Source organism: Puma concolor, chromosome B2, assembly GCF_028749965.1.
Source record: "Puma concolor isolate L17-30 chromosome B2, mPumCon1.1.hap2, whole genome shotgun sequence".
Taxonomy (NCBI): Eukaryota; Metazoa; Chordata; class Mammalia; order Carnivora; family Felidae; genus Puma; species Puma concolor.
In genome coordinates, this window is record NC_141671.1 from 88,834,425 (window position 1) to 88,859,553 (window position 25,129).

Consider the following 25,129-nt stretch of genomic DNA (forward strand, 5'->3'; position numbering starts at 1 on the left):
GTTTTCTGGGACAACTCTTACTAAAGGTTCATTTGGGAGAAATTATATTCATAATGGGTTTCCAGAAGATACACAGTCTGTCTATCAGGCTTGGTGATTCTCAACCTCATCTGTCAGGCCTTAATATAAAAAGACAGCATTGAATGTCTTAGGTTATCCTGAAATGAAATTCTTAGACAGTATAACTTACCTACATAAGTCACTCTAGATATCAATGAGAAATCTTAACCATCTATGAAGAATAAATAGAGAGAAAGTGTAACAACAATAATATGTTCAGTATATATATGCTGGGGCAGAACTCTTTCAGAAAACATAATGAAATGATTTTCTAAAGTAGTAAAATTACATACAAAACAAAACAGGAGACTTCTCTTGGCTTTTATTGTGGTAGCACTCCTGGAAAATTCAGTTTATCTTGATACCAAACAAAAAACAAATTGTGCTTATATGTAAAACAGAGCTAGATTCTGGGCTCAGACTTTTATAAATAAATTTTTCACTTCCGTGCACGTCCAGCAGGCCATTCAGATGTGCAGGACATAGGGCATTTCTGTGGTTGGTGACTGCCCTGTACATTGCATGACATCTAGCATCCTTGGCCACCACCCAGTAAATGCCAATAATGTCCCTTCTACTGGGACAACCAAAAATACCCGCACAAATTTCTCTGCTGTTCCCTAGAAGGTTAAGAACCACTGATCAGCTGTTGTAAATTTTATACCTGGATCAAGGTAGATAATCAGAAAACTGAATGTCTGAGTTTTAAAGAATCTCTTCATTAACTTTTACTTTTTATGCAAAATACATTTAAAAAAATTTTTTAAACATTTATTCATTTTTGGTAAACAGAGTGTGAGCAGGGGAGGGGCAGATAGAGAGGGAGACACAGAATCTGAAGCAGGCTCCAGGCTCTGAGTTGTCAGCACAGAGCCTGATGCAGGGCTCGAACCCACAGAACCATGAGATCGTGACCTGAGCTAAAGCTGGACGCTTAACTGACTGAGCCACCCAGGCGCCACAAGATAAAATATATTTTTGATGGTATTAACAGTAGCACCAGGTAAGTCATCCAATGACACTCTTAATGTCTGCAGGAAAATTTCCATTAGATCTCAGGGCCTGGAGAAGCTAGCATTCACTTTAGTATTTGTATCTTTTTATCTCATATTAGGTTACATTTCTTTTTTAGTTTGATGCTAAAAAGCTTAGAGCCATGTTTGTGACCTACTTTCAATAGTTATAAGGGTATAAAAACACATGTATGTATACCCCTCCTTTCCTGATCTCATATTACTTTTTGTTTCCTGTTTTCTCTTAGGTTGAGTGGCTTATGTTCCTAATTTTTAAATGCTTGTATTGATGCCTCAGATCCTATTTATAAATAAATAAATAGGGTAAGTGAAGAGATTGGGAACCTCCGAAGTCTTTGAAATCCCGGAGGTACTCTAATGTTATTTGTGGGCACGAATAAAGTGGTAATACACCCTATTAGTCCTGCCTTTGAAAATGAAGTGTCTGCAAATTCCCAAGTTGTTCCATAAATAAACCATTCCACTTGCTTTCTAAAGTTTTTTCCATCCTTGTTTTCAGCACTAAAAATAGGGCATATCGTTTTTCATCTTTGAAAATAAAAAAAAAAAATCACCCAAGGGGCGCCTGGGTGGCTCAGTCAGTTAAGCATCTAGCTTCAGCTTAGGTCATAATCTCACTGTTCATGAATTCCAGCCCCTTGTCAGGGTCCCTGTCTGCACAGCGCATGCTTGGGATTCTCTGCCCCCCTCCCTCGCCCCTCCCTTTCTCTCACTCTGCTTCTCTCTCTCTCTCTCAAAATAAACATTTTAATTTTTTTAACGTTTATTTAGTATTGAGAGACAGAGAGAGACAGAGCATGAGTATGGGAGGGGCAGAGAGAGGAGGAGACATGGAATCTGAGGCTCCAGGCTCCAAGCTGTCAGCACAGAGCCCGATGTGGGGCTCGAACTCACAAACTGCGAGATCATGACCTGAGCCTAAGTCGGATGCTTAACCGACTGAGCCACCCAGGCACCCCATAAAATAAACATTTTTAAAAAATCACCCAAAATGTTTACATGAACCTAAATAGGAATAAAAATGAAAAATAATATTCACTAAATAGGAATAAAAATGAAAAATAATATTCATCCGAATTCTGTTCACCCAAAGTCTAACTTATTTACACATTATATGTTGTTTCCCTGGTTTATTTTTCTTTTTCCGGCCTTTACCCATATGCCTAAGTAGTTTTATATAGATTTTTGTGACTATAATTTACTTAATTTCTTCTCTGGAATTAGATAAAAGTACATTACTCCACAGTACATAAATTCAGTTTCTATCCTGGAGTTAGATAAAAGTACATTTATCCATAAATGCTGCCTTATTGTAATCTAGTTTTTTCATTCATTTGGATTATTTTAAATGAATTCACAGACCTAGAATTACTTGGTTAAAAGGAGAAAAGTATTTTTTGTGAGAACTGCCTTCTGAAGGAGTTTTGCAATGGCTGCTGTTGGACAACTAGCTTTCTAAACTTTTCCCCTTAAAATAGAATACGTGAGCCCTCTGCTGGAAGCATTTAGTATTTGTATCCAGTAGTACCATGTTGAAGTTTTACAATTCCAAATGTAGGATGTTTAAAAAGAAAACAACCTGGTAGCAAAAATATATAGTCTCTGTGGTTGATTTCAAGATAAAAAAGAACTGGCCAACCAGAAGTTTTGACAAGATTTATATTACGAGTACGTTTTCCATTTGAATAGAATAATGACGCAGACATTCAAATGAAGGACTAATCTGAACACGCTGAATGTCCTAAGTTAACTTGTGAGTATTTTATTTCTTTTGCACACTTCATAAAAAGCATCCATTTATAGTTTATTTTCAAATTGAGAGCCACTAACTCATCAAATACTTAATGAGCACCTACTTTGTGTTAAGAACTTACTAGATGCTAGGGATGCACTGAAGAAAAAAAAATACATGCTGAATGCTTTCTCAGAGTGGATTGAATAGTGGTTAGAAATGCCACATCAGCACACCATTGCATTATTGGAAATGGATTACTAGGGGCCTAAAGTATTTGGAACATAGTGAAGTGCCTGGGGATGTTTGATGCTCCAAAAGTTATAATAGGAGAATGAATAATTGAGCCTTCATAGAGTACTACCTGAAAAATAACAGGCTAATTTGCATTTTGCTTTGCGGGGAGAAAAATAATACCTATATGATCTATGGTAATTGAATAGATACAGCTCTTGAAAAATCGATCATAGCCTTGCATGAATCTGTCAGGGTAGAAACAGTTTGGCACAGCCCAAAGAATATAGCCACTGACCTTAGGGGGAACCAAGCCTGATTCCAGTCTGTGGCAACTTTGGAGAATTATCTGGTGCATCCTACTGTAAGTATCAGCTCTGTAGTTGCTGGGGAAAGTTACCATTTTCACTTCAAATCCACGATTCCAAATCTTGGACGGAAACTCATCTTTGCCAGACGGTGCTAATTGGTTTCCAAGTTAATTTGCTTTCCTCTTCTTCCTGGTGCTTTTCTCATTTCTTCTCTCTTCTCAAACCCTGCCCACCCCTCACCCCATTACCCTACTTCCAGTATACCGAGCACAAGGAAAACTCACCTTCCTTTGTGAATATAGGTGCAGACAGGAAGATCGGCATCTTTTCACCATCAAATCCCCAGTCCCCTGTTCCTGTGCACTTGTTCTGTGTATTTCTGTCTTTCATGGTGGAAGAGGTATCCTTGCTCTGTCAAAAATTAATCTCTCCACATAAGTTCTGGATCATACTCCCTCTGTTCCTCTCAGGCTTCACTCCCGAAAGTGTCTGTCTCTTCCGTTGTCACTTTCTCCTTCTCTGTTGGAACATCCCCACAAGCGTATAAACATGCTCTATTGCTCATGTTTCAAATTCTCTTTCTTGTTCATATATTTCCCTTCAGCTACTACTTGTTTCTCTACTTGCCTTCACAGAAGAACTTATGAAAAATGTTGTATGCACTTACATTTACTCATTTTCACTCATTTTTTCACTCATCAAGTCTGGAGACTTCCATCATTCCATTGAAATTGCTTTTGACAGTCACAGGTATTGCCAAGCCAATTACATAATGTCACCATGTCATCTCAGCTTCATTCAGTGCAGTCAACCTGCCTCTCCATTGAAGGCTTTTCTCTCTTGGCTTTTGTGACACCACATTCTGTGCCCCTTAGGTGCCCTCCCCATCATTCCCTTCCAGATGACTGCTTGCTCCTTTCCCTCTATAGGTTCTGAATTCCTCATGTGTCAGGTTCCTCCTATTTAGTTTATCTGGTTTCCTTTGTGTTGTCATCCAGAGCCACAATATTTTGTATAATAGTATACTATTGACTCCCAGTCCCCACTTATACCGCAGACCAGGGATTGGAATACTCTCTCTGTGAAGTGCCTGAAAGTAAAGAATTCGTCTCTGCAGGCCACATAAAGCTCTGTTGCAACTACTCAACCCTGCTCTGTAGCATGAAAACAGCCAGAGACAAATATGTAAATGCTATGTTCCAGTAGATGGAATGGCTATGTTCTGATAAAATGAATTTTTTTCGGATACTGAAATTTGAATTTCATATCTTTTTCACATAATGCAATACAGGCACGTTTCATTTTTTGTGCTTCGCTTTGTTGCACTTTGCAGCTTTGTTTTTTCAGCAATTGAAGGTCTGTGGCAAGTCTGTGTCCAGCAAGTCTCTTGGTGCCATTTTCCCAACAGTGTTTGCTCACTTTGTGTCTCTGTGTCACATTTCGATAATTCTTGCAACATTTCAAACTTCTTCATGACTATTTTATTTGTTATGGTGATCTGTGATCAATGATCTTCGGTGTGTTGAAATTGTTTTGGGGTGTCATGAACTGCATCCATAGAAAATGGGAAACTTAATGGATAAGTGTTGTGTATGTTCTGACTGCTCCACTGACTGGCCATTCCTCTGTCTTTCTCTTTGTCCTTGAGCCTCCTTATATTGAAATTAAACTAGTTCATCTCCCTACATTGGCCTCTAAGTGTTCAAGTAATAGGAAGAATCTCAAGCTAGAAATGATTAAGCTTAGTAAGTAAGGCATATTGAAAGCCAAGATAGGCCAAAGGCTAGGCCTCTTGCACCAAACAATTATCTAAGTTGTGTTTTGTCTTGAAAGAAATTGGAAGTGCTATTCCAGTGAAAAACACATGAGTGGTAAGAAAGCAAAACAGCCTAATTGCTGATATGGAGAAGATTTTAGTGGTCTGGAGAGATGATCAGACCAGCTACAACATCCCCTAAAGCCAAAGTCTAATCCAGAGCAAGCCCTTAACTCTCTTCAGTTCTATGAAGGCCAGGAGAGGTGAGGAAGCTGCAGAATAAAAGTTCAAAGCTAGCAGAGGTTTGTTCAAGTGGTTTAAGAAAAGAAGCCATCTTCATAACATGAAAGTTCAAGTTGAAGTAATACGTGCTGATGTAGAAGCTGCAGCAAGTTATCCAGGAGATCTGGCTAAGGTACAATTTTATATTGGAAGAAGATGCCATCCAGGATTTTCATAGCTAGAAAGGAGAGGTCAATGCCTGGCTTTAAAACTTCAGAGGACACGCTAACTCTTTTGTTAGGGGCTGATTCAGCTGGTGGATTTAAGTTGAAGCCAGTGCTCATTTAACATTCTGAAAATCCTAGGGCCCTTAAGAATGATGCTAAATCCACTCTTCCTGTGCTGTGTACCTGGAACAACAAGGCCTGGATGACAACACATCTGTTTGCAGCATAGTTACCTGAATATTTTAAGTCCACTGTTGAGACGTAATGCTCAGAAAAAAAGATTCCTTTCAAAGTATTATTGATCATTGACAATGTACCTGGTCACCAAGAGCTCTGATAGAGATGTGCAGTGAGATTAATCTTGTTTTCATGCCTCCTAACACAACACAACATCTATTCTGCAGTCCATGGATGCAGGGGTAATTTCAACTTTTAAGTTTCATTATTTTAGAAATACATTTCATTAAGGCTCTGGCTGCCGTAGATAGTGATTCCTCTGATGGATCTGGGAAAGTAAATTGAAAACCTTCTGAAAAGGATTCAACATTCTAGATGCCATGAAAAACATTCATGATTCATGGGAAGAGATCAAAATATCAACTTTAACAGGAGTATGGAAGAAGCTGACTCCAGCCCTCGTGGATGACTTGGAGGGCTTGAAGACTCCAGTGGAAGAAATAGCTGCAGCTGTGGTGAAAATAGCAAGAGAACTAGAATTAGAAGTGGAGCCTGAAGATGGGACTGCATTGCTGCAAGCTCATGATCAAACTTGAATGGATGAGGAGCTGCTTCTCATGGATGGGGAAGGAAAGTTGTTTCTTGAAATGGAATCTGCTCCTGGTGAAGATGCTGTGAAGATTGTTGAAATAACAACAAAGGCTTTGGAATATTACATGCACTTAGTTGATAAAGCTATGGCAACATTTGAGAGGATTGACTCCAATTTTGAAAGAAATTCTGCTGGGGGTAAAATGCTATCAAGCAGCATCAGATGCTACAGAAAAATCATTCATGAAACGAAGAGTCCATTGATGTAGCAAACTTTGTCTTATTATAAGAAATTGCCATAGCCACACCAGCCTTTAGCAACCACCACCCTAAGTGGTCATCAGCCATAAACATCAAGGTAAGACCTTCACCAGAAAAAAAGATTATGACTTGCCGAGACCTCAGACAATGGTTAGCATTTTTTAACAGTATTTTTATTTATTTTTTTTATTTTAAAAAAAATTAAAAATTTTTTCAGATTAAATATTATTTTTTTTACTTTTTATTTATTATATATTATTATTTTTAATATAATGTATTGTCATATTGGCTTACATACAACACCCAGTGCTCATCCCAACAAGTGCCCTCCTCAATGCCCATCACCCACTTTCCCCTCTCCCCCCAACCCCATCAACCCTCAGTTTGTTCTCTGTATTTACGAGTCTCTTATGGTTTGCCTCCCCGCCTCTCTGTTTGTAACTTTTTTTCCCCCTTTCCCTTCCCCCCTGATGTTCTGTTAAGTTTCTTAAGATCCACATATGAGTGAAAACATATGATATCTTTCTCTGACTGACTTATTTCACTTAGCATAATACCCTTCAGTTCCATCCATGTTGCTGCAAATGGCATGATTTTATCCTTTCTCATTGCCAAGTAGTATTCCATTGTATGTATAAACCACATATTCTTTATCTATTCATCAGTTGATGGACATTTAGGCTTTTTCTATAATTTGGCAGTTTTTGAAAGCGCTGCTGTAGACATTGGGGTGCATGTGCCCCTACGAATCAGCAGTCCTTTATCCTTTGGATAAATTCCTAGCATTGCTATTGCTGGGTCATAGAGTAGTTCTATTTTTAACTTTTTGAGGAACCACCACACTGTTTTTTAGAGCGGCTGCACCAGTTTGCATTCCTACCAACAGTGCAAGAGGGTTCCCATTTCTTCACATCCTCGCCAGCATCCATAGTTTCCTGATTTATTCATTTTAGCCACTCTGACCGGTGTGAGGTGGTATCTCTGTGTGGCTTTGATTTGTATTTCCCTGATGATGAGTGATGTTGAGCATCATTTCATGTGTCTGTTGGCCATCTGGATGTCTTCTATGGATAAGTGTCTATGTCTTCTGCCCATTTCTTCATTGGATTATTTGTTTTTCGGGTGTGGATTTTGGTGATACTATATTAAAAAAGTGTTTAATGTTTATTTTTGAGAGAGAGACAGAGTGGGAGTGGGGGAGGGGCAGAGAGAGAGGGAGATACAGAATCCAAAGCAGGCTCCAGTCTCTGAGCTGTCCGCACAGAGCCCAATGTGGGGCTTGAACTCATGAACTGTGAGATCATGACCTGAGCTGAAGTGAGAAGCTTCAGGAGCTTCAGGAGCTGAAGTCAGGAGCCACCTAGGAACCCCAACAGTAAACTATTTTTAAAGTAAGGTATGTACATTGTTTTTTAGACATAATGCTACTACACGCTTAACAGACCACAGTATGTTGTGAACATAACTTTTATATGCACTGGAAAATCAAAAAATTCATTTGGCTTGTTTTATTGCAATATTTGCTTTATTGTGGTGTGAATATACAGTACCTCTGAGGTATGGCAGTATCAAACTTTTGTTTTTTCCCGACTATTTTAAAAAGTTAAAACCATTCTTAGATATTAGTAACCCCAAAACTGAAATACCTAGAAATAAATCTAACAAAATATGAACAAAATCTATATGAGGAAAATTATAAAACTCTGACAGAAGAAATCAAAAGAACCAAATGGAGAGATATTCTGTGTTCATGTTCATGCTGATGTTCATGAGTAGGAAGACTCCTGTTGTTAAGATGTCAGTTCTTCCCAATTTCCTAATTTGACCTATAGATTCACTGTAATCATAATCCTAGCGAGTTATCTTGTGGGTATCAACAAAGTGATTCCAAAGTTTATACGGAGAGGCAAAAGACCAAGAATGACTAACAAAATATTGAAGCAGAAGAACAAAGTTGGAAGACTGGCATTACCTGACTTCAAGAGTTACTCTAAAGCTACTGTAATCAAGACAGTGTGGTAGTGGTGAAAGAATAGCCACACAGATCAATAGAACAGAATAGAGAACCCAGAAGTAGACTCACATAAGTGTGGTCAACTGGTCTTTGACAAAGAAAGAAAGATAATATAACGGATCAAAGATAGTCTTTTAAACAAATGGTGATGGAACAATTAGACATCCACATGCAAAAAGAAAAAAAAAAATGAATCTAGACAAAGACTTTACATTCTTCACCAAAGGTAATTCACAATGAATCACCAACCCTAAATGTAAAATGCGAAACTGTAAAACTGCTAGAAGATAACAGGAGACACTCAGATAACTTAGGGTGTAGTAATGACTTTTTAGATATAGCACCAGAGACATGACCCATGAAGGAAAGAATGGATAAATTTAACTTCATTAACATTAAAAACTATACTGCAAAAGTCAATGTCAAGAGAATGGCAATACGAGCCACAAACTGGGAGAACATTACAAAACTAAACATGTTCTTACCATACAATCCAGCAATCACACTTCTTGGTATTTACCCAAAGGAGTTGAAAACTTAACGTCCACACAAAATCCTGCACATGGATGTTTACAGCAGCTTTATTCTTAATTGCCAAAAGCTGGAAGCAAGCAAGGTGTCCATCAGCAGGTCAATAGATAAACTATAGTAAATCCAGACAATGGAATATGATCCAGTGCTAAGAAAAAATGAGCTATCAAGCCATGAAAAGACATAGAGGAAACTTAAATACATATTAGTAACTGAAAATAGCGAATCTGAAAAGGTTGCATACTTTGGGAGGCCAATTGCAGTTGACCCTTGAATAAAGTGAAGGTTACGGGCACCGTCTCCTTCCTCATGCAGTTGACAATCATGTAGAACTTTTCACTTCCACAAAACATAACTACCAATAGCCTAATGTTGACCAGAAGCCTTTCCCATAGTATAAACACAAATTCTATATATGTATTTTATACTATAATATTACAATAAAGTGATAATAGAGAAAAGAATGCTATTAAGCAAATCATGAGAGTATACATTATAATACTATACTATATTTATCAAAAAAATTCCACATATAAGTGGACCTATGCAGTTCAAACACCTGTTGTTCAAAGGTCAACTGCATATGACATCCTGAAAAAGGAAAAACTATGGAGTAAAAAGATCAGTGGTTTTCAGGGGCTGGGGGGTGGGAAGGGAGGAATAGGGTGGAGTACAGAGTATTTTTAGGGCAGTAAAAAAACTTTGATACTATAATGGTGGTTACATGTCATTATACATTTATCCAAACCTAACATCTGGAGTGAACATAATGTAAGCTGTGGACTTCGGGTGATGAGAATGTATTAATGTAGGTTAATCAGTTGTAACTACTGTATCACTCTGGTGGGAGATGTTGATAATGATTATGCATGTGTTGGGGGCAGGAGGTATAAGAGACTTTGTGTACTTTCTGCTCAATTTGTTGTGAATTTGAAAGTGCTCTCAAAAAGAAATTTTATGAGAAAAAATAAAACTAAATTTTGAAAAATGCAAGTAGAAAAGTTTTTCTTAAACTATTTTTAGCTCATAGGTCATACAAAAATATGTGATTGGAAAATTTGGTATGGGGCTTGTAGCTTGTCAACTAGACTCGTATCTTTCCGTATTTCGATATCTCCATTTGGATGACTAATAGGCATTACAAACTTAACATATCCCAAAATGAAACTGGTGATCCTTCCTCCAAACCTTTCTCCCCTTGGTTTTCTCTTGCCAATCGGTAGCCCTGCAGTCTACCCCGATGGCCAAAACCTAGACTATGAGCACCATGCAACAAGGGAACTTGTTTGTCTTGTTTATAATCATATCCACAGTTCCTAGAAAGGTGCCTGGAATATTGTAAACACTCAGAAAAGGTTTGCTACTTGAATGGGTGAATTTCTCTGCCCTCAGTTTCTTCATTTGGCATGTGGGCATGGTATTTACCTTGCAGGAGCGATGAGTGGGAAAGGGTGTAAGAAGGAAAGAAAACCTATGAAATTACCTCACAAGGTACCCGGTACATGGTAGGCAGTGTACAAACTGGCAATAGGGGATAATTATTTGTGAAGTAGATTTATTTTTTTTATGGAATTGAATAAAAAATACCAGGCATTATTCTAAGAATTTTACTTGGGTTATCTCATTTTATCCTTATGAAGACTTTATGCAAGTAAGTGGTAGTCATCTCCCATTTTTTGTACAACAGTGCTAAAAACAAACCTGTTAATGACTTGCCCACATTCCTACAGTGGACCCTACAGCCATAGTTTACCTCCATTCTTCATAAAGCAAATACAAGGGATTTCCCAAATGAAACTGGATATGAATGATATTTTTCATGTGCAAAATAGAAATATTTTTCTATGAAATGAGGCATTCACAGTGAAGAGCTCTTTTAGCATACTGTGGCCACCACTGTTTTGGCATGAATTACCCCATAGCATAATCATCTCCTCGGGTTCTTTGTTTTTATTTGTGCTTGAGTACCTAGCAGTGACAAAGTAGTAGCCAACTATAAGTGAACATTGGAATTAGCCCTATTCATTCTTGCAGAGCCCTTCCATCTTCGGATGTCAGCATTTTTTAGTAATGTTTTTTTCTTGTTTGGTCATATTAGCATTGTAAGAAACTAGCTCTGTGTGGAGAAGCCCAGCTTCACTAATAAAGCTCTGTGGGATGAACCCTCCCATGTTCATCACACTTGAAAGAGCACTGGTTATAAAAGTAAGTCTTAATAATTAATTCGGCTTTTCTTATAACCTGTAATGACTTTCATGTTTCATTATATTTAATAGCTGGGACTGCTTATTTCTCTTAGAAACTATCAAAAATTTGTTCTGCTTTTTCAAATAATTGGGCTATATTTTTCTAGGTAATGCAAGTATGTATAATTTAACTTTACATTTTGTTAAATAATATATTTTATTAATTTAAACATAATGAAGAAAACGATGTTGGAAATGACTGTCTGACAGACCTATTGATCTCCGAGCTTTGAAATGCCAGGATCATGCTAATGGAGAAGGAGCCAAAAGAAGGGGGTGGGGGTTGTTCATACAATATAAAAGAACCAAGTTTTTTCATATGAAGAATTATTTCACAAGTTCGGTGAAATGAATTGTCTTCAGCCAAGTACTCCTACAGCCCTCTGTGCCTACCCCTATTGTAGCATTAATTACACCACAGCTTCATAATTCCTTTTGATTTTTTTCTTCTCTCTCTCCTGGAGCACCTAGCTGGAGTATTTCATCCGTCATCCTGTGGCATGTCCTAAAATAGGAAAGGAAGAACTAGTCCCAGCAGCAACATCTATAGACAGGAACATCCTCTAAATTGCATTAATGGTCCTAAGTGAAATTTTTGCAGGCAAGGCAGCATGCAGTTTTCCTGGCAGTGGAGTCTTAGTGTCCTTATTTATTCTTAGGTTTCTTCTCAGCATCCTGGAGAAGGGCGTGCTTCTGTAACCTGCCTGTAACCTTAGAAATTTCAAATTAACCAGATGAGGATGTATAAACTTAGGAAGAAAAATTGTAGAATCTCAAAGCAATTTCCACACTTTTCTTTTTTTACTAGGATATTTTTATTATTATTTTACCTTTGTGGCTTTTAACATTCTTGAAAAATATCGTGAAAATCAACTTTGTTTTCTCTCTTTTTGTATTCCAATACATGGAAAAGAATACATGGATTCTTTTTTTTTTTCTATAAATTGAAGATAAATTAGTATTTTTAAAAGTTTAATATTGAGATCCTTTAGAAATTTGTATAAGTGTACTGGTATATTTGGAGGAAAGCCACCTGACAAAATTTGTAACGTAAAGACTTAATAATCAAATCACAAATTCATTATATACCTCACCCAACCCATAGGTTACCTTTACTTAAACATATGATTACAACTGTTAGTTGAAATGTCTGTTGTGCCCTTTTATTTAATTCCTTCAATTAGGTAATCCTTATTAAGGATTAGCATCTGACCAGGATCCTCCATAGAGGTGTTTGACATTTTTTAACATTTTCCTCAGGAAATGTATTGTTTAAGCCTGAGAATTCCTTTAATAAGTAAATCTAGACTGCTCTTCTAGCATGTTCAATAGCAACAAACATGAAATAGGATAGGTGAAACTAAGGTATACACACATAACTCACTCAGGGCTAAAACACTTAGTTACATGCAAAGGAAACAGACAATAGCTAACATTTATCGCAGATTAACCATAAATAGATACTGTGCTAAGAGCCATGACCTGTGCTCTGGTTGCCTGTATGATATCCATTTCCTTTTTTTCTTTCTAGAGAATTCCAATTTGATTTGGAACAATAGTGCGTATAACCATAAAGAGTCCTATTTCCCAGGTTCTTTTCCACTATGGGTAGCCGCATGACCTCGTCCTGACAAATGAAATGGAAATGGAAGTCTATGTAGCCGAGTTTGTAGGAGATCTGTTGTTTCCCGGTAAATAATGACAGACTCAACTGGCACTTGGTTTTTGTTTTTGCCCTCTCTTTTCTTTATGCTTTGACTGCAAATGCAATGCCTGGAGGTATAGTAGCCATTTTGTGAACCTGAAACTATGGCCTACGATTGGCCAAATAGAATACAAGTAGTCTGGCTTGGTGGTACTCCAAGCTGCTTAATCCATTTTATGAGAAATGTAAGTCACATACTGGTTTTGAGCCCTTTTGTTGACACACAGCCACACACAGTTATAATGATACACATGCATTTTCTCAGTCCTTAAAACAATCTTTGGGTATATTTATATTTATTATATATATGTATTATATATTATTATATATATATTTATTATATATTAATATTTATTTTCATGTATAGAGGAGGACACTGAGGCACACAAAATTGAGTAGTTTTCCTGATCTCATTCTGCCAGCAAGTGTAGAAGCCAGGCTTTGAAGTCAGGCAGTGTGACCTAGAGCCATGGACTTAGTTCACTATACACCAGTATACATCTCTGGTAGTTTGGAGTCCCAGGAGATTAATCCCAGCTGGAGGCTGGGGTGGAGGAAGACCTTGCAAACTTTGTATAGGAAATGAACTTAGAATCTTGAATGAGTAGAATTTTGAAATAGGGAGACTGAAGAAGTTAGGAGGGCATTCGAGGTGGAGAAAAAAGTGCTGCCTCAGTGTGGAGAGCAGTGGGCTGTTGGCTGTAGTCAAGGGACCATAGGCTGCATCAGTGGAAATACATTTTTAAAAGAAGGTTGTGGCCACATCATGATAGTTTCCAAATACAAGGACAAAAAGTTTGAACTGTATCCGTAAATTGGGACCTAATTTGTGGAGATCTGCTGAATTCTAATTAGTATTGTTCAGATCGAGCACAGCAGCAAAAATTTATGAACAATTACCCAAATAATAGAGACATATAGAAAGTAGAATTCATATGTTTTATTATCCTTCCTTGAATTATTTTGTTCGTTTCTAAAAATAAACTTAGGGTGTCAATTACAGACGTGCAATATGTGAGCAATTTAGAAAATAATTTTGCTTTAAACATAGGCGCCACCTGGTGGATAAAAAATCCTTAGTCTAACGGCTTTGAAACAAAACCTAAATTGATGGCAATTTCACATAGCTAGATCTTATTCTGTCTATAAGAAGTCTTTTGAAAAGCTTTATGCAAAGGATTTCATTTATGCGTCTTAAATATTTGATCACTTGAAAGTTATCTGCACTGTTGTATTCAATTTACTTGATGGTTTAGATATTCAAAATCATAATAATTTACCATTTCTCTATACTACATAGAAAAAAAAATCCAAAAGAGACAAAGCATAAAAAAGAGAAAAATGTGCTCCCTTATCCTTGTAAATAGTATTAAGACCATCTAATTTGCAATTGTTTGGATGCTTGCAAAAATGCTTATGCTGCTGTGTGCACAGTTATATGTTTCGTAGAGACCTTGTCTGGCTTTAATGTGTTCGGCTCTTCAGGCTACTCTATCAGTAAATCTAGAAGTAAGTTATTTAAAAGTCTCCTAAAGCAAGAAATGAAGAATATAACTTCGAAGAACTGAGATACAAAATTTTCTGAAGATGCCAATACATCTGTTCATAAGGCAGAAAAAAAGGTTGCACTGAGACTTGCCATGGCTATTAAAGGCAGTCCTGCCAGTAGCTAATCCAAGAAGCAAGGTGAAAGTGGGAGAGAAAATAAAGAGAAGAAAAAGAAGAACACCGAGCCAGAGTTAAGAGGGTGGATGCTTGGTGATGTGGGAGAAGAAGCTGAAGAAGGAAATTCAGGGACACCTTGGGGTCTGTGTGCTATGTCAGCCCTACCCCACCCTCCCAGAGCCCAGCGGGTGAGTCTGGGCTGACAGAGATGACCCATCTCATCATGTCCTGTGCAGAATCTCACCTCAGGCTCCATTCTCCTCTTTCAGGAGTCTTTTGGCCCCATGTCCTGCTTGAAGGTATTGCTGGGAACAGAAGCCCCTGCCTCATTCCAGGTTGGAAGGGCTTTGTTAGAGATTGTGCCAGTTCAGCTCTCCACTACCAGCCCTGCTTAGATTGGTGTCCAGAGGACACATTTGGATTGCGTACTCAAGAGTGCCTCCTTCCACTGGGCAATTGGACCAACCTCATGACTGAATTCTGATGTAATAACTCACAGTGGTATCTTTAGAGACCACCACCTTCTAGCCACTTTGTGGCTTTTATGTCTACTTAAAGTTTGTCAGACCACCCAGCGTCACCCTGGCCATAACTGGCGAGTTCTTAGGGAACTCATGCGGAGTCTCAGAATTTGGGGTAGGCGTCAGATGTGGACCTTAGTTCACATAACCTAGCTTGCCACAAACTGCAGGAGAGGTTCCATAATGAGATTGTCATGTCCCCAGCAAGCACTGTTCAGCTCCCCCTTTCAAGTTCAGCTTCCTGTATTCTGCCATCTAGAGGTCAGAGGTGAGTGGATGGCAGGGAGAAAATATTCCATCCAGATGGCCCTGTGAACAAGAGGTACTCACACCCCACCTAAGATTGCATCAAAACTTCTTAGTCCGGTCTGAAGAAGTCCCAGCTCTGCTTCCACCCAGGCACGTGAATGTCACTGACGGAAGAGGAAATGCCAATCCAGTTTGGCAGCTTTAATGGTTTGTACCTTCCCCCACTGCCTTCTGGACCACTTGGCTTTATGCATCCTTGATACATTTCTTGATGTCTTTGGTTATTCAGACATTTGAGTTGTCCCCTGTTGATACCTCTGTCTGAGCTAAACTCCTCCAATTTGATGAGTGACTGGAGGTGTCAAGCCACTACCATTAGCTGCCACTCCACCACTTAATGCTCTGAACTCTCAGGGGACACCCCCCTTCCTATAGGCGGTCCTCGAGTGACCCTTGCCCCCTGCCTGTCCTGCTTTGAGTACCAGACCAGATGTTGATGGGTACATGATTCTGAAAGGCCTAAGTGTAACCAGCATATGCTTTGCAGCACTTAAACTTAGCTGCCTTAGTTGTCTTCTGCAAATGGGTGTGTTTGAGATCGCTTCCTTCTGCAGAAGGCTGTTTTCGGCCAGTTCTTCTAGAAGCTGATAGGCATGTTCATCATACTGTAAATCATGAGGAGATTAAACCTTTGTTTGTACTCCTGCCCAAACACAAATTCTCTGGAAAAATATATTAGAACAACCAGTCACCAAAGATAACAAAGCTGAATTTGAAAGACTTCAGTGCAAGTGAGGCTTGCCAATGCGCATCCTGTTCCCATAGGTGTGACCCAGCTTTCCTGGTAGGGGTTTGATTTTTGTTTTGTTTCTGTTTTTTTCCAAACTGTGTCCTTTAAACACAGTTAGGGATTTTCTGCACTAAGGCATCTTCTAGGAAAACTTATAATAAGAGAAGAAGAAAAAACAAAAAAACAACGCACAGAACAAAAACTGAGAAACAAAGGCAAAAACAATCCCGGTCTGGGTGCCTCCTGTGAGGGTTTCTCGAAGTGAGCCCGCTGGACATGTTACACATGCTATGGAATATTCATCTTGTCTGTCTGTGATATCTGTCTTTATGTTTGGCATTGCTGAGCCTTGAAGGTTATCATGCATGCCAGTCGTGTGAAATAAGCACAGCTGACAGGATTTAAAGGCTAAGACTAACCTTTCTAATCCATCTATTCCCCATTCTGCGCCTTAGGCCATGCCTCTTCTGCAAGAATATACTACATCCTTGCTTCTGTGATGGGAGCTGCGATAATTTCCTGAATGTCAGTCAAAGCCTGTCTCCTCGAGGAGCTGGAGAAATTCAGGCTTCTCCTTCTGACTAGATGGCAAAGGAGCTATAAAGAATTTTGAGAACAAGATGAGCATGGATATTTTTGCCATGTGTGCTTAACTTTTTCACTTTTTTAGTACAGAATGTAATTTATAATCCCCTTTTCTTACATTTTACTAATCAATGGAATTAATTCTGAATTTAAAAATATATCGAGAGATAAATTAATTCATCAATAATTTATGGAAATAAGTTTATCAATATGGAAAGCTATGTGCTGGGCATTGTTCTCAGTGCTGGGGGTACAAAATAGAGCAAGTCCCTGCTCTCCTGGATCTTATATCCTGTGGGTGGAGAAACATAAAATAATCAAATAAATAAATACATATGATGTCGAGAGGGGGTAATTACTAGGAAGGATAAAGCAAAGGAAGGAGATAAGGAATGAGGGTGATAGGGAGCAAGGTACTCTTTCACCTAGAATGGCCACAGAAGTCCTCTCAGGTAAGATGATATCTGAACAGAGGTCTGAGGTCATGAATGAGTGAGCCATACTGGTATCTTGAAGAAGAGTGACCCAGGCAGAGAAAACAGCAACTAGTTGTAGACACACAGGTGCTCAGGGTATTCACAGAAACATTTACGTTACAGTGAAGATTGGCTTTTTTTCCAATGAGATAAAAAGTCATTGGAGAGTTCTGCATAAGGGAGCGACATAATTTCAGTCATATCTTTAAAGGGTCAATTTGATTGATATTTTAAAAACGGTGCAAGGGGGCAAAGGGGAAAGAAGTTTGACCAGTTAGGAGGCTATTCTAGTAAATCTCGGAAGACCGTGGATTGGACAAGAGTGATAACAATGGTGGTAGTATTAAGTGGTGGCTGGATTCTGGAACTATTTGGAAGATAGAGCCAATAGGAGTGGCTGATGATCAGATGTGAGGTGTGAGGAAAGTAAGAGGAGTCAGGAATTGATTGGGTTTATAGCCTCAGTAACCAAGAGTTTCTGTTTGCTGAGATGGTAGGATTGGGATAGGAGCAGGTTTGGTTGTTGGTAGAGAGGATCAAGAGATAAGTTTGGGGTACCTTCAGTTTGAGCTCCCCATTAGATATCCAAGTGGAAATAGGCAGTTGGATATCACAGTCTGGAGTTCAAGGGTGAGGTTGGGGCTAGAGGAAAAAAAAAATGTGAGTGTAATGAGTGTACAGATAGTTTTAAAGTCATGGGATTACATGAGATCATCCATGGAATGAGTGGAGAGAGGGAAGAAGAGGTCTGGAGACTGATTGTGGATGTCCCCAAAGCTTAACAGGTGGAAAGGAGATGGAGAGGGGATAGTTAATGAAGTAGAAGAAACAGAGAACGAGTGCTGTCACAGAGGCAAAGGAAGAAATTGTTCCAGCAGGAGAGAGAGCAGCTTTGCTAACTGCTGCTGACTTGAGTAAGATTAAATGTTGAGAAATGGTAGGGTGCCTGGGTGGCTCAGTTAAGAGTCCGTCCAACTCTTGATTTCACCTCAGGTCATGATCTCAGAGTCATGAGATTGAGCCCTGAATCGGTCTCTGCACTGGACGTGGAGCCTGCTTCAGATTCTCTTTCCCTCTCTCTCTCTCTCTGCCCCTTTCCTGCTTGTGCGCACCTGTGAGCACATGCTGTCTCTCTAAAAAAATTGATAAATAATAAGTATTGAGAAACGCCTCTTGGATTGGGAAATCCTTGGTGACCTTGATGAGAATGAGAACATTTTTAGGGGAACATTGGGACAAAACTCAACAGAAGTGGTTTCAAGAGAGAACAGAGTAGAGCAAATAGTGGTGTTTTATATAGACAACTTTCCTGAAGAACTTTGCTATGAAGGGGGCATGGAGGGAGCTGTAGGGTCAAGGGAGGGGATTTTTATTTCTTGAAATAAAAGCCATAAAGGCATATTTGTATGCTGATGGGAATTATCATCAGTAAAAAGAGAACAGATAATGCTGTGGGAACAAGAGGGGCCAATTGCTGGCAGAAGGGGTTGAGATCTAGTGCACAAATGGAATGTTGAGTAAAACCAAATGTGCTGATACAAATATGATAGGTGGCTTGGTAGATTTGGTGTTGGGAACCTTTGGAAGATCATGGGGTTAGGGTAAGGAGAGAAAGGAGCAGGTGGAGGCTTGAGGAGAAAGGGGGGAAGGGGTAGAGTGAGTTGACCACACCAGTGTTTGTTAGGCTTCCCTTGTGCATCAGAACCACCAGGGACCTTGTTACAACACTAGTTGCTGGACCTCACCCTGAAAGTTTCTAATTCATTTAGATCTGGGGAGGTACGGAAGAATTTGCAATTGTGACATATTCCCAGGTGCTGCTGGTGCTGCTCGTGCAGAGATGAGACTTTGGGAAACCCTGGGCTTGGGGGTGGGTTGGGATGGCAGGTGCAGGACTTTTGGCCTCTTTGTGCCTGGCAGTCACGCATGTAAAAGGAAGTTAGTCATTGTGGTTGTGTGTTTGCCTCCAGCCCTGTGCAGCAGCTCAAGAACTGGCAACAGGAGACACAAAGTTGGACTTAGCCAGAAAAAAAGGCAGAAGTGATATCACTAGTGTTTTGGGGAAACTTTACTTCTCTGTGATTTCTTTGTAGTCTGAAAATGCGGTTTCTCCTTCTTACATTTGAAGTGGAAAGGATTAGAGAATCTGAGATTGGGAAAAAGAAACATGAAGGTTTTGGCTGAAATTTGCTGTTGTAGGACTCTGAAGTACAATGGAATAGTAGCCGCTGTGGTCTCCTATTGAAAGGGGGAAACATAAGCCCCCTTTCCCTAAAATGTCTGTTAACAATACTGTTTCTGTGACCTACAAAATTGTGAAATGTACTTTGAAAAACTAAACTTTGGTTCTTTTTCATTTTATAAGATTACCTCCATCACAAATAGAATTTTAAGAATTGTTCTTTGCAAATGTTCATGCCTTCCTTCAAAAATAAGTGGTTAAGTGCAGAGCTTTACACATAAGAAATGGGTTCTGGAAGTGACAACTCAGCTATCTGAGTGGGGGCCATAGCTCAATCAGAATAGAAGAAAAAGAACTGACTTCCATAATAAAGCACAATATTAATTCAGATATAGGCTGTTCAGCAGCAATTTAAATACAGTGTATTTGCATATTAAGCAAGTATTAATTCGTAAGTAACTGATAGCTTTCTTTTTATTAAAAACCAAAACAGATTTTGTTGGAGCCAGGTGTGATCCAGGATGTATTAGCAGCTGGCAGTCACCTACAGCTGTTGGAGCTTCTCAATTTATGTTCCCACTATCTCATCCAGGTATGTGAGCTTTCATCCTGCTACTGTGCCCTTCGTGTCCCTTCCCCCTGCAGTCATCAGCTGTACCCTCCCCCACTTCACCTGTGCCAAGACCGTAAAATGGAAGTTGGGGGTGGCTTGTTGTAGTAGAATTTCTCTAGGACACAGGCCAAGAGATTCCCAGAAGGGCAACTGAAGCTCTCATGTCCCCCACACTCCCTGCCTATCCCAGATCCTCACTGCCCTTGGGCAGCAGAGTAACTCAACAGTCATGCCCAGGGTTGACTGCCGAGGCACTTGGGAGATGACACTGAGAAGGGTCTTCCTTTGAAGCAGTGTTGTCTGGCTGCAGGAATAACCCCAAATGCACAAAAAGTTGGATAGACACTTAAGATTTCAGCAACAGTAGCTAATATATCACCAAGTCATATATAGTTAATTACCGCATGAACTTTCCAGGCAGTAAGTGCTGGAAAAGTGCTAAGTGATCTGTGCCCTCCTTCCCCTGCTGTGCCGGGATGATCAGGAGGGGCTCCGGGAGGGGGAGAGGGAGAAGACGCCCATCCACTGAGCACCCGTGTTCCATGTTCAGCCTTCGTAACAATTTTGCACATTTTAATGGGTGAAAAGTCAGAGATTTTTCAAAGTACTCAGTTTGCCTGAGGTGATATAGCTGGTGAGTGATAGGCCTTTCTGATTCCGGAGACCACTCTTTGTTCTTGGATAAAAACTTTTGTTTCAGTAGGAAGATATGGGATGTCTTAGGCAGACAGTGTAGCTGTGAGGCTCATTTTACAGAGTTAAGTACTAATTTCCTATATCGGGATCTCTCATTTCCTCCACGGGCATGATTTTTATTTGCATTTATTACAGCATTATAGCAACAGTGAAAATACATTTTTAAAAACGACAAACTCACACAATTTAGTTCTACTGTCCTTGTGCATATGACCTGTTAGTAAGTACAAAAATCCTATTTGTTTTCCTGCCCAATTATTTTATTTTCTTCCTAGTCATTTTCTCTAATTCTAAAGAAAGCCATTATTGTTGACTTCCGTTACTCACTAGGGAGGTAGTTACTAAATCTCTTTCTCGTGTATCATCCGATTGCATCTTCCCAGCAACCTTGGGAAATGGGAGCCAGTGCTTCCCGGTGAGATAGTGTGAGGGGTGTCAGCCACGGTCACCTGAGAAACAGTTCAAACACAGTAGATGAAAGTTTTGTCATTATCTCAGTGCATTTAATCTAACAGTAAATGTTTAACTATTTTCATCTTATTTTCCTTTCTTTTCCCCTCAATAGTGTTGGGTGGTATGGGAGAGCTGTTTTTAATCCCTTTCTGCAAGTAGCAAATGGGAATAACAGAGAAAGGTTACAAGACTTCAGAGGTGTGTGTTTGACTTGTGAAATTGAAATTACTTTTATTTGACATTTTTACATCAAATATTGCAACTTGAGCCTTCAGCATCATCACCTGATTCACTTTTTCCATGGCAGGTAATATTCAATAATGTATGTTGCCAAAAATTTGGTCATAGTGCTCATTATCGTGATGCATGTTAGAATAGTGTGTATATAACAGTGTGTGTGTGTGTGTGTGTGTGTGTGTGTGTGTGTGTGTGTGTGTGTGTTTACATACACCTGTAATTTCTATAAATGAGCATTCCGGATGAACATCAGAAGTTCATGGGTACTTTCCCTTACCCCATCAGATGAATTTGTTGAGATACCAAGTGACTTGTGCGCTTTGGAACTTAATTTTTGCAGTTCATTATTATGTTGAGGAAAAATGTCACTTGCATATAGATATATTTTGTGGACAGTTTGCTTATTATTATCCTACTTGATCAATGGTTGAAATGTTCACTTTCTTTTCTCCAGTGTTTCTATTTTGTTCTCTCATGGAACTTTATTTTTCCTTTTTATCTGTGATGTTGCATGGTGTCCAACTTGGGGAAGAAAACCTCAAGGGAACCAAAGCCATGTGTATGTAGAAATCTTCATTATGTCGGTCTTTTAAAAAACATATACCCTTCCTCTTTTTTTAGGATTGTAAAATTACCAGAGTGGGTCAGTCTGCTTTTATATTTTGATACAGTCTTATAACTCCCTACTTACAGTGTTTTGGTATGATCGTTCAACTGATTCTTAATTTCATAAGGGACCATTTTATCGGGTGTATTAAAATATTTTTGTTACAATGAAAAATATTCAGTGCTTAAAATACCCAGAGAAGTTGTGCCCTATCAATCAAGGCTAACATATTCTCCATTCTTGTTTAGTACTTTGTCCAACTAGGAGTCTGTGAGGCCGTTCTCCCCACTAAGATGTCTGGTCTTATCTGTTATTCTGAAATTACCACTCTTTGGTTTTCTTCCAGAGTTGTGAAAGATAGACCTTGCTCTGATCCCTCCTATTGTTCTCTGGTGCTCATTAAAAAACAAGTCTAAGGAGAACCCTGTGGTTGACACTCCTTCAGTCTTGGAGTCATCAGCTGTTGCCTGGCCTGAAACTCCTCTGTGCAGATGTAAATGCCACTGCTGCCACCCCCAGCAAGTGGAAGGGGCACTTGAGTCCACTGCATGCTCTTATTTTTCTTGTTTTCCCTCTGGTAGGCTGCTGAGGGCAGGGACCCCAAACCGTGGGAGCAATCTTCCTCAGGCATTGAGGACAGCCATTGAATTAGCTTCCTAGGCTGTGGGGCCTTCACCTTATTCATTTTTAGTCCCCAGGCTCTTGTGAACACACAGGTTCTCAGTGCATGTTTGAGGAATAAACGGGGAGACCAGTGGTGGGAAAGATGAGTTTTGGTGGGGGAGGGGGCTTGGAATGGGCAGTGGCTACAGCACTAGCCTCATCCCAAGATAAGGGGATTTACCAACAACAGCTCGGGTTTGTATCCTTCTTCACCCACGTGGCCATGCAGTTCCAGATGACCCTCCTATGTGGCCTGTCCTGTTAGTGTACTCTTAATATGCATGACCTGTCGACCTTCATCTGCTGTTTGAGATCCAGGTCCAAACAAAATATGAACCCTTATTTCCCTTCTCCTCCCTCCTTCTCCTCTTCCTTGTACATGGTGCTCTTTTTAAAAATTTCATCAGAAAGATGCTATTTATTAAATTCATTAAAGAGCAGTTATTGTCTTCAAAATGGGTTCAGTAAAATGCATGAATTAGCTTGCTTTTCAGAGTATACATGTTTCTATACATGCCATTCACTATTTTAAATCTTATAAAGGAACTCTGTAGACCATCCTCAGGAGTGATAGGCTACAGATGTAGTGGTACCTAGTGTGTCCCCTGGTTTAGTGAGTCCCTCAGGTAAACGTTACAGACTTTTTGAATCCAGTTTGTTTTACCAACTCTGATTTCTCCTAGGCTTTTAAAATTAGCTGCTGAACATCTCCACCTAAATACCATACAAGCAGTTCAAACTTAACATATCCTTTTCTCTATTGATAGTACCATCAACCTACTAGTTGTCTAGAAATTTGGACGTAGTCTTAGAATCCTTCCTCACCGTCATATCCAATTAGTTACCAAGCTCAATTGATTCTACCTCCCAAATACCTCTCAGATCTGATCCTTTTCTTCATCACTAATGTTTTTACTCTTTTTGGAGGCTCTCATTGTTATTGGCTATAGATTATGATGAGTTCATCATATCCTCCTGAAGGGTCTGCATGTTTCTAGCCTCTCTCCATGCCAAACCATAGTCCCCAGAACCATCATTAGCTTTCCTAGAGTAGGGAAACAGCTTTTATTGAGGGCTTCTCCATACTAAATGTTTTGGACAGTGATTCTAATTTTCCCTCTGCTAAGGAACCCCTTAAAGTGGGTGACTATTATTTTCTTTTTATGGATGGAAAAACTTCAATTCAGAACTAGGATGTTGATCCAGTGGAAAGGCCCATTAGCTCCTCTGAGGACCATTCTGGAACATCCTTAGCCTCATCTCTGAGGCCAGGCTGGTTTCTCCCCAGCCTCCTTGGCAACCTTAGTGCCTTTTCTAGCCCACTGTGTGCTCTGGCCTCTAAGGTGACCTTTCATTCTGAGACTTGTCATTAGGGGAGAAGGGTAGGTGACAGGCAGAGGCTTTCAGCCCCCTCAGACTGTACCAAGGAGCAGGAGCAGCGAAAACATCACACACACACACACACACACACACACACACACACACACACACCCCTCCCCCACCTTCTCCTTTCCTGATGCACGTGTCATAAAATCAGGGGAACTGGCCACTGGACTTTGTATCCCCTGAAAGTGGTGCATTAGGAGACACATGCTTTGCTGAATATGTTTTTTTTTTTGTAGTTAGCTTAAAAAAAAAAAAGTTTGTATATTTTGTACCACCTCCTCCAAAGAACAAATAGCATATCTTATTGTTTAATTAGCAAGTGGTTTTTTTTTGTTTGTTTGCCAAGTATCAGCCTTGAGTATGACATGCAGTTGAAATATACTGAAAAGAAAGAACAGTCACGTAGACTTTCTAAATAAGGCCACAAAAGTGGTGAATAAACTCCTTTTGATAGGAAAACACTCTTAGTGTCTATTCCTAGGCAGCAGGTGGCAGTATGAATCCACCAGAATTCAGTAGTTAATTTAAAGCAAAAATCAGAAAAAATGAAAAGAAAAATTATTTATTTTGCTACATATTAGTCTTCTGACCTAATCAGTAAAAAAGTCATTATTCACACCACACTGGGCAATATGCAGTGTAATTTTTAACAAATAATAGGAAACTGTTAATGTGTTCACAGGAAATACAGTTTTGTCTTGGGCTGCTGTGGTCATTTATCACTGCACTTTGTGAAATCACTCATTTGTTCTAATTTGAATGTAAATGACTCTAAGGTTTTACAAATAAGGTGACAGACTCACATAAATGTAATTGCAGGGTTCATCTCCCTCTTTTTATATATCACTCATTAGGTTATGAATTAAATACATCGTATTAAACCAGGGGCATGTCCAATGATGATA

General features: G+C 39.3%; 1 protein-coding gene across 11 annotated transcripts in view; it reads left to right on the forward strand.

Moving 5' to 3' along the window:
* KLHL32 (kelch like family member 32) overlaps positions 1-25,129 on the forward strand; it is a 246,291-nt gene that overhangs the window by 105,237 nt on the left and 115,925 nt on the right. For 7 of the 11 annotated variants that reach the window (XM_086707456.1, XM_086707454.1, XM_086707459.1 and 4 more), the window contains one exon: positions 20,063-20,161. In XM_086707456.1, the coding sequence (XP_086563582.1) occupies positions 20,063-20,161 (99 nt within the window). Of the gene's footprint in view, positions 1-20,062; positions 20,162-20,204; positions 21,639-25,129 lie in introns of those variants that run through there. The other 4 variants (XM_086707462.1, XM_086707463.1, XM_086707464.1 and 1 more) reach the window with 3 other exon arrangements.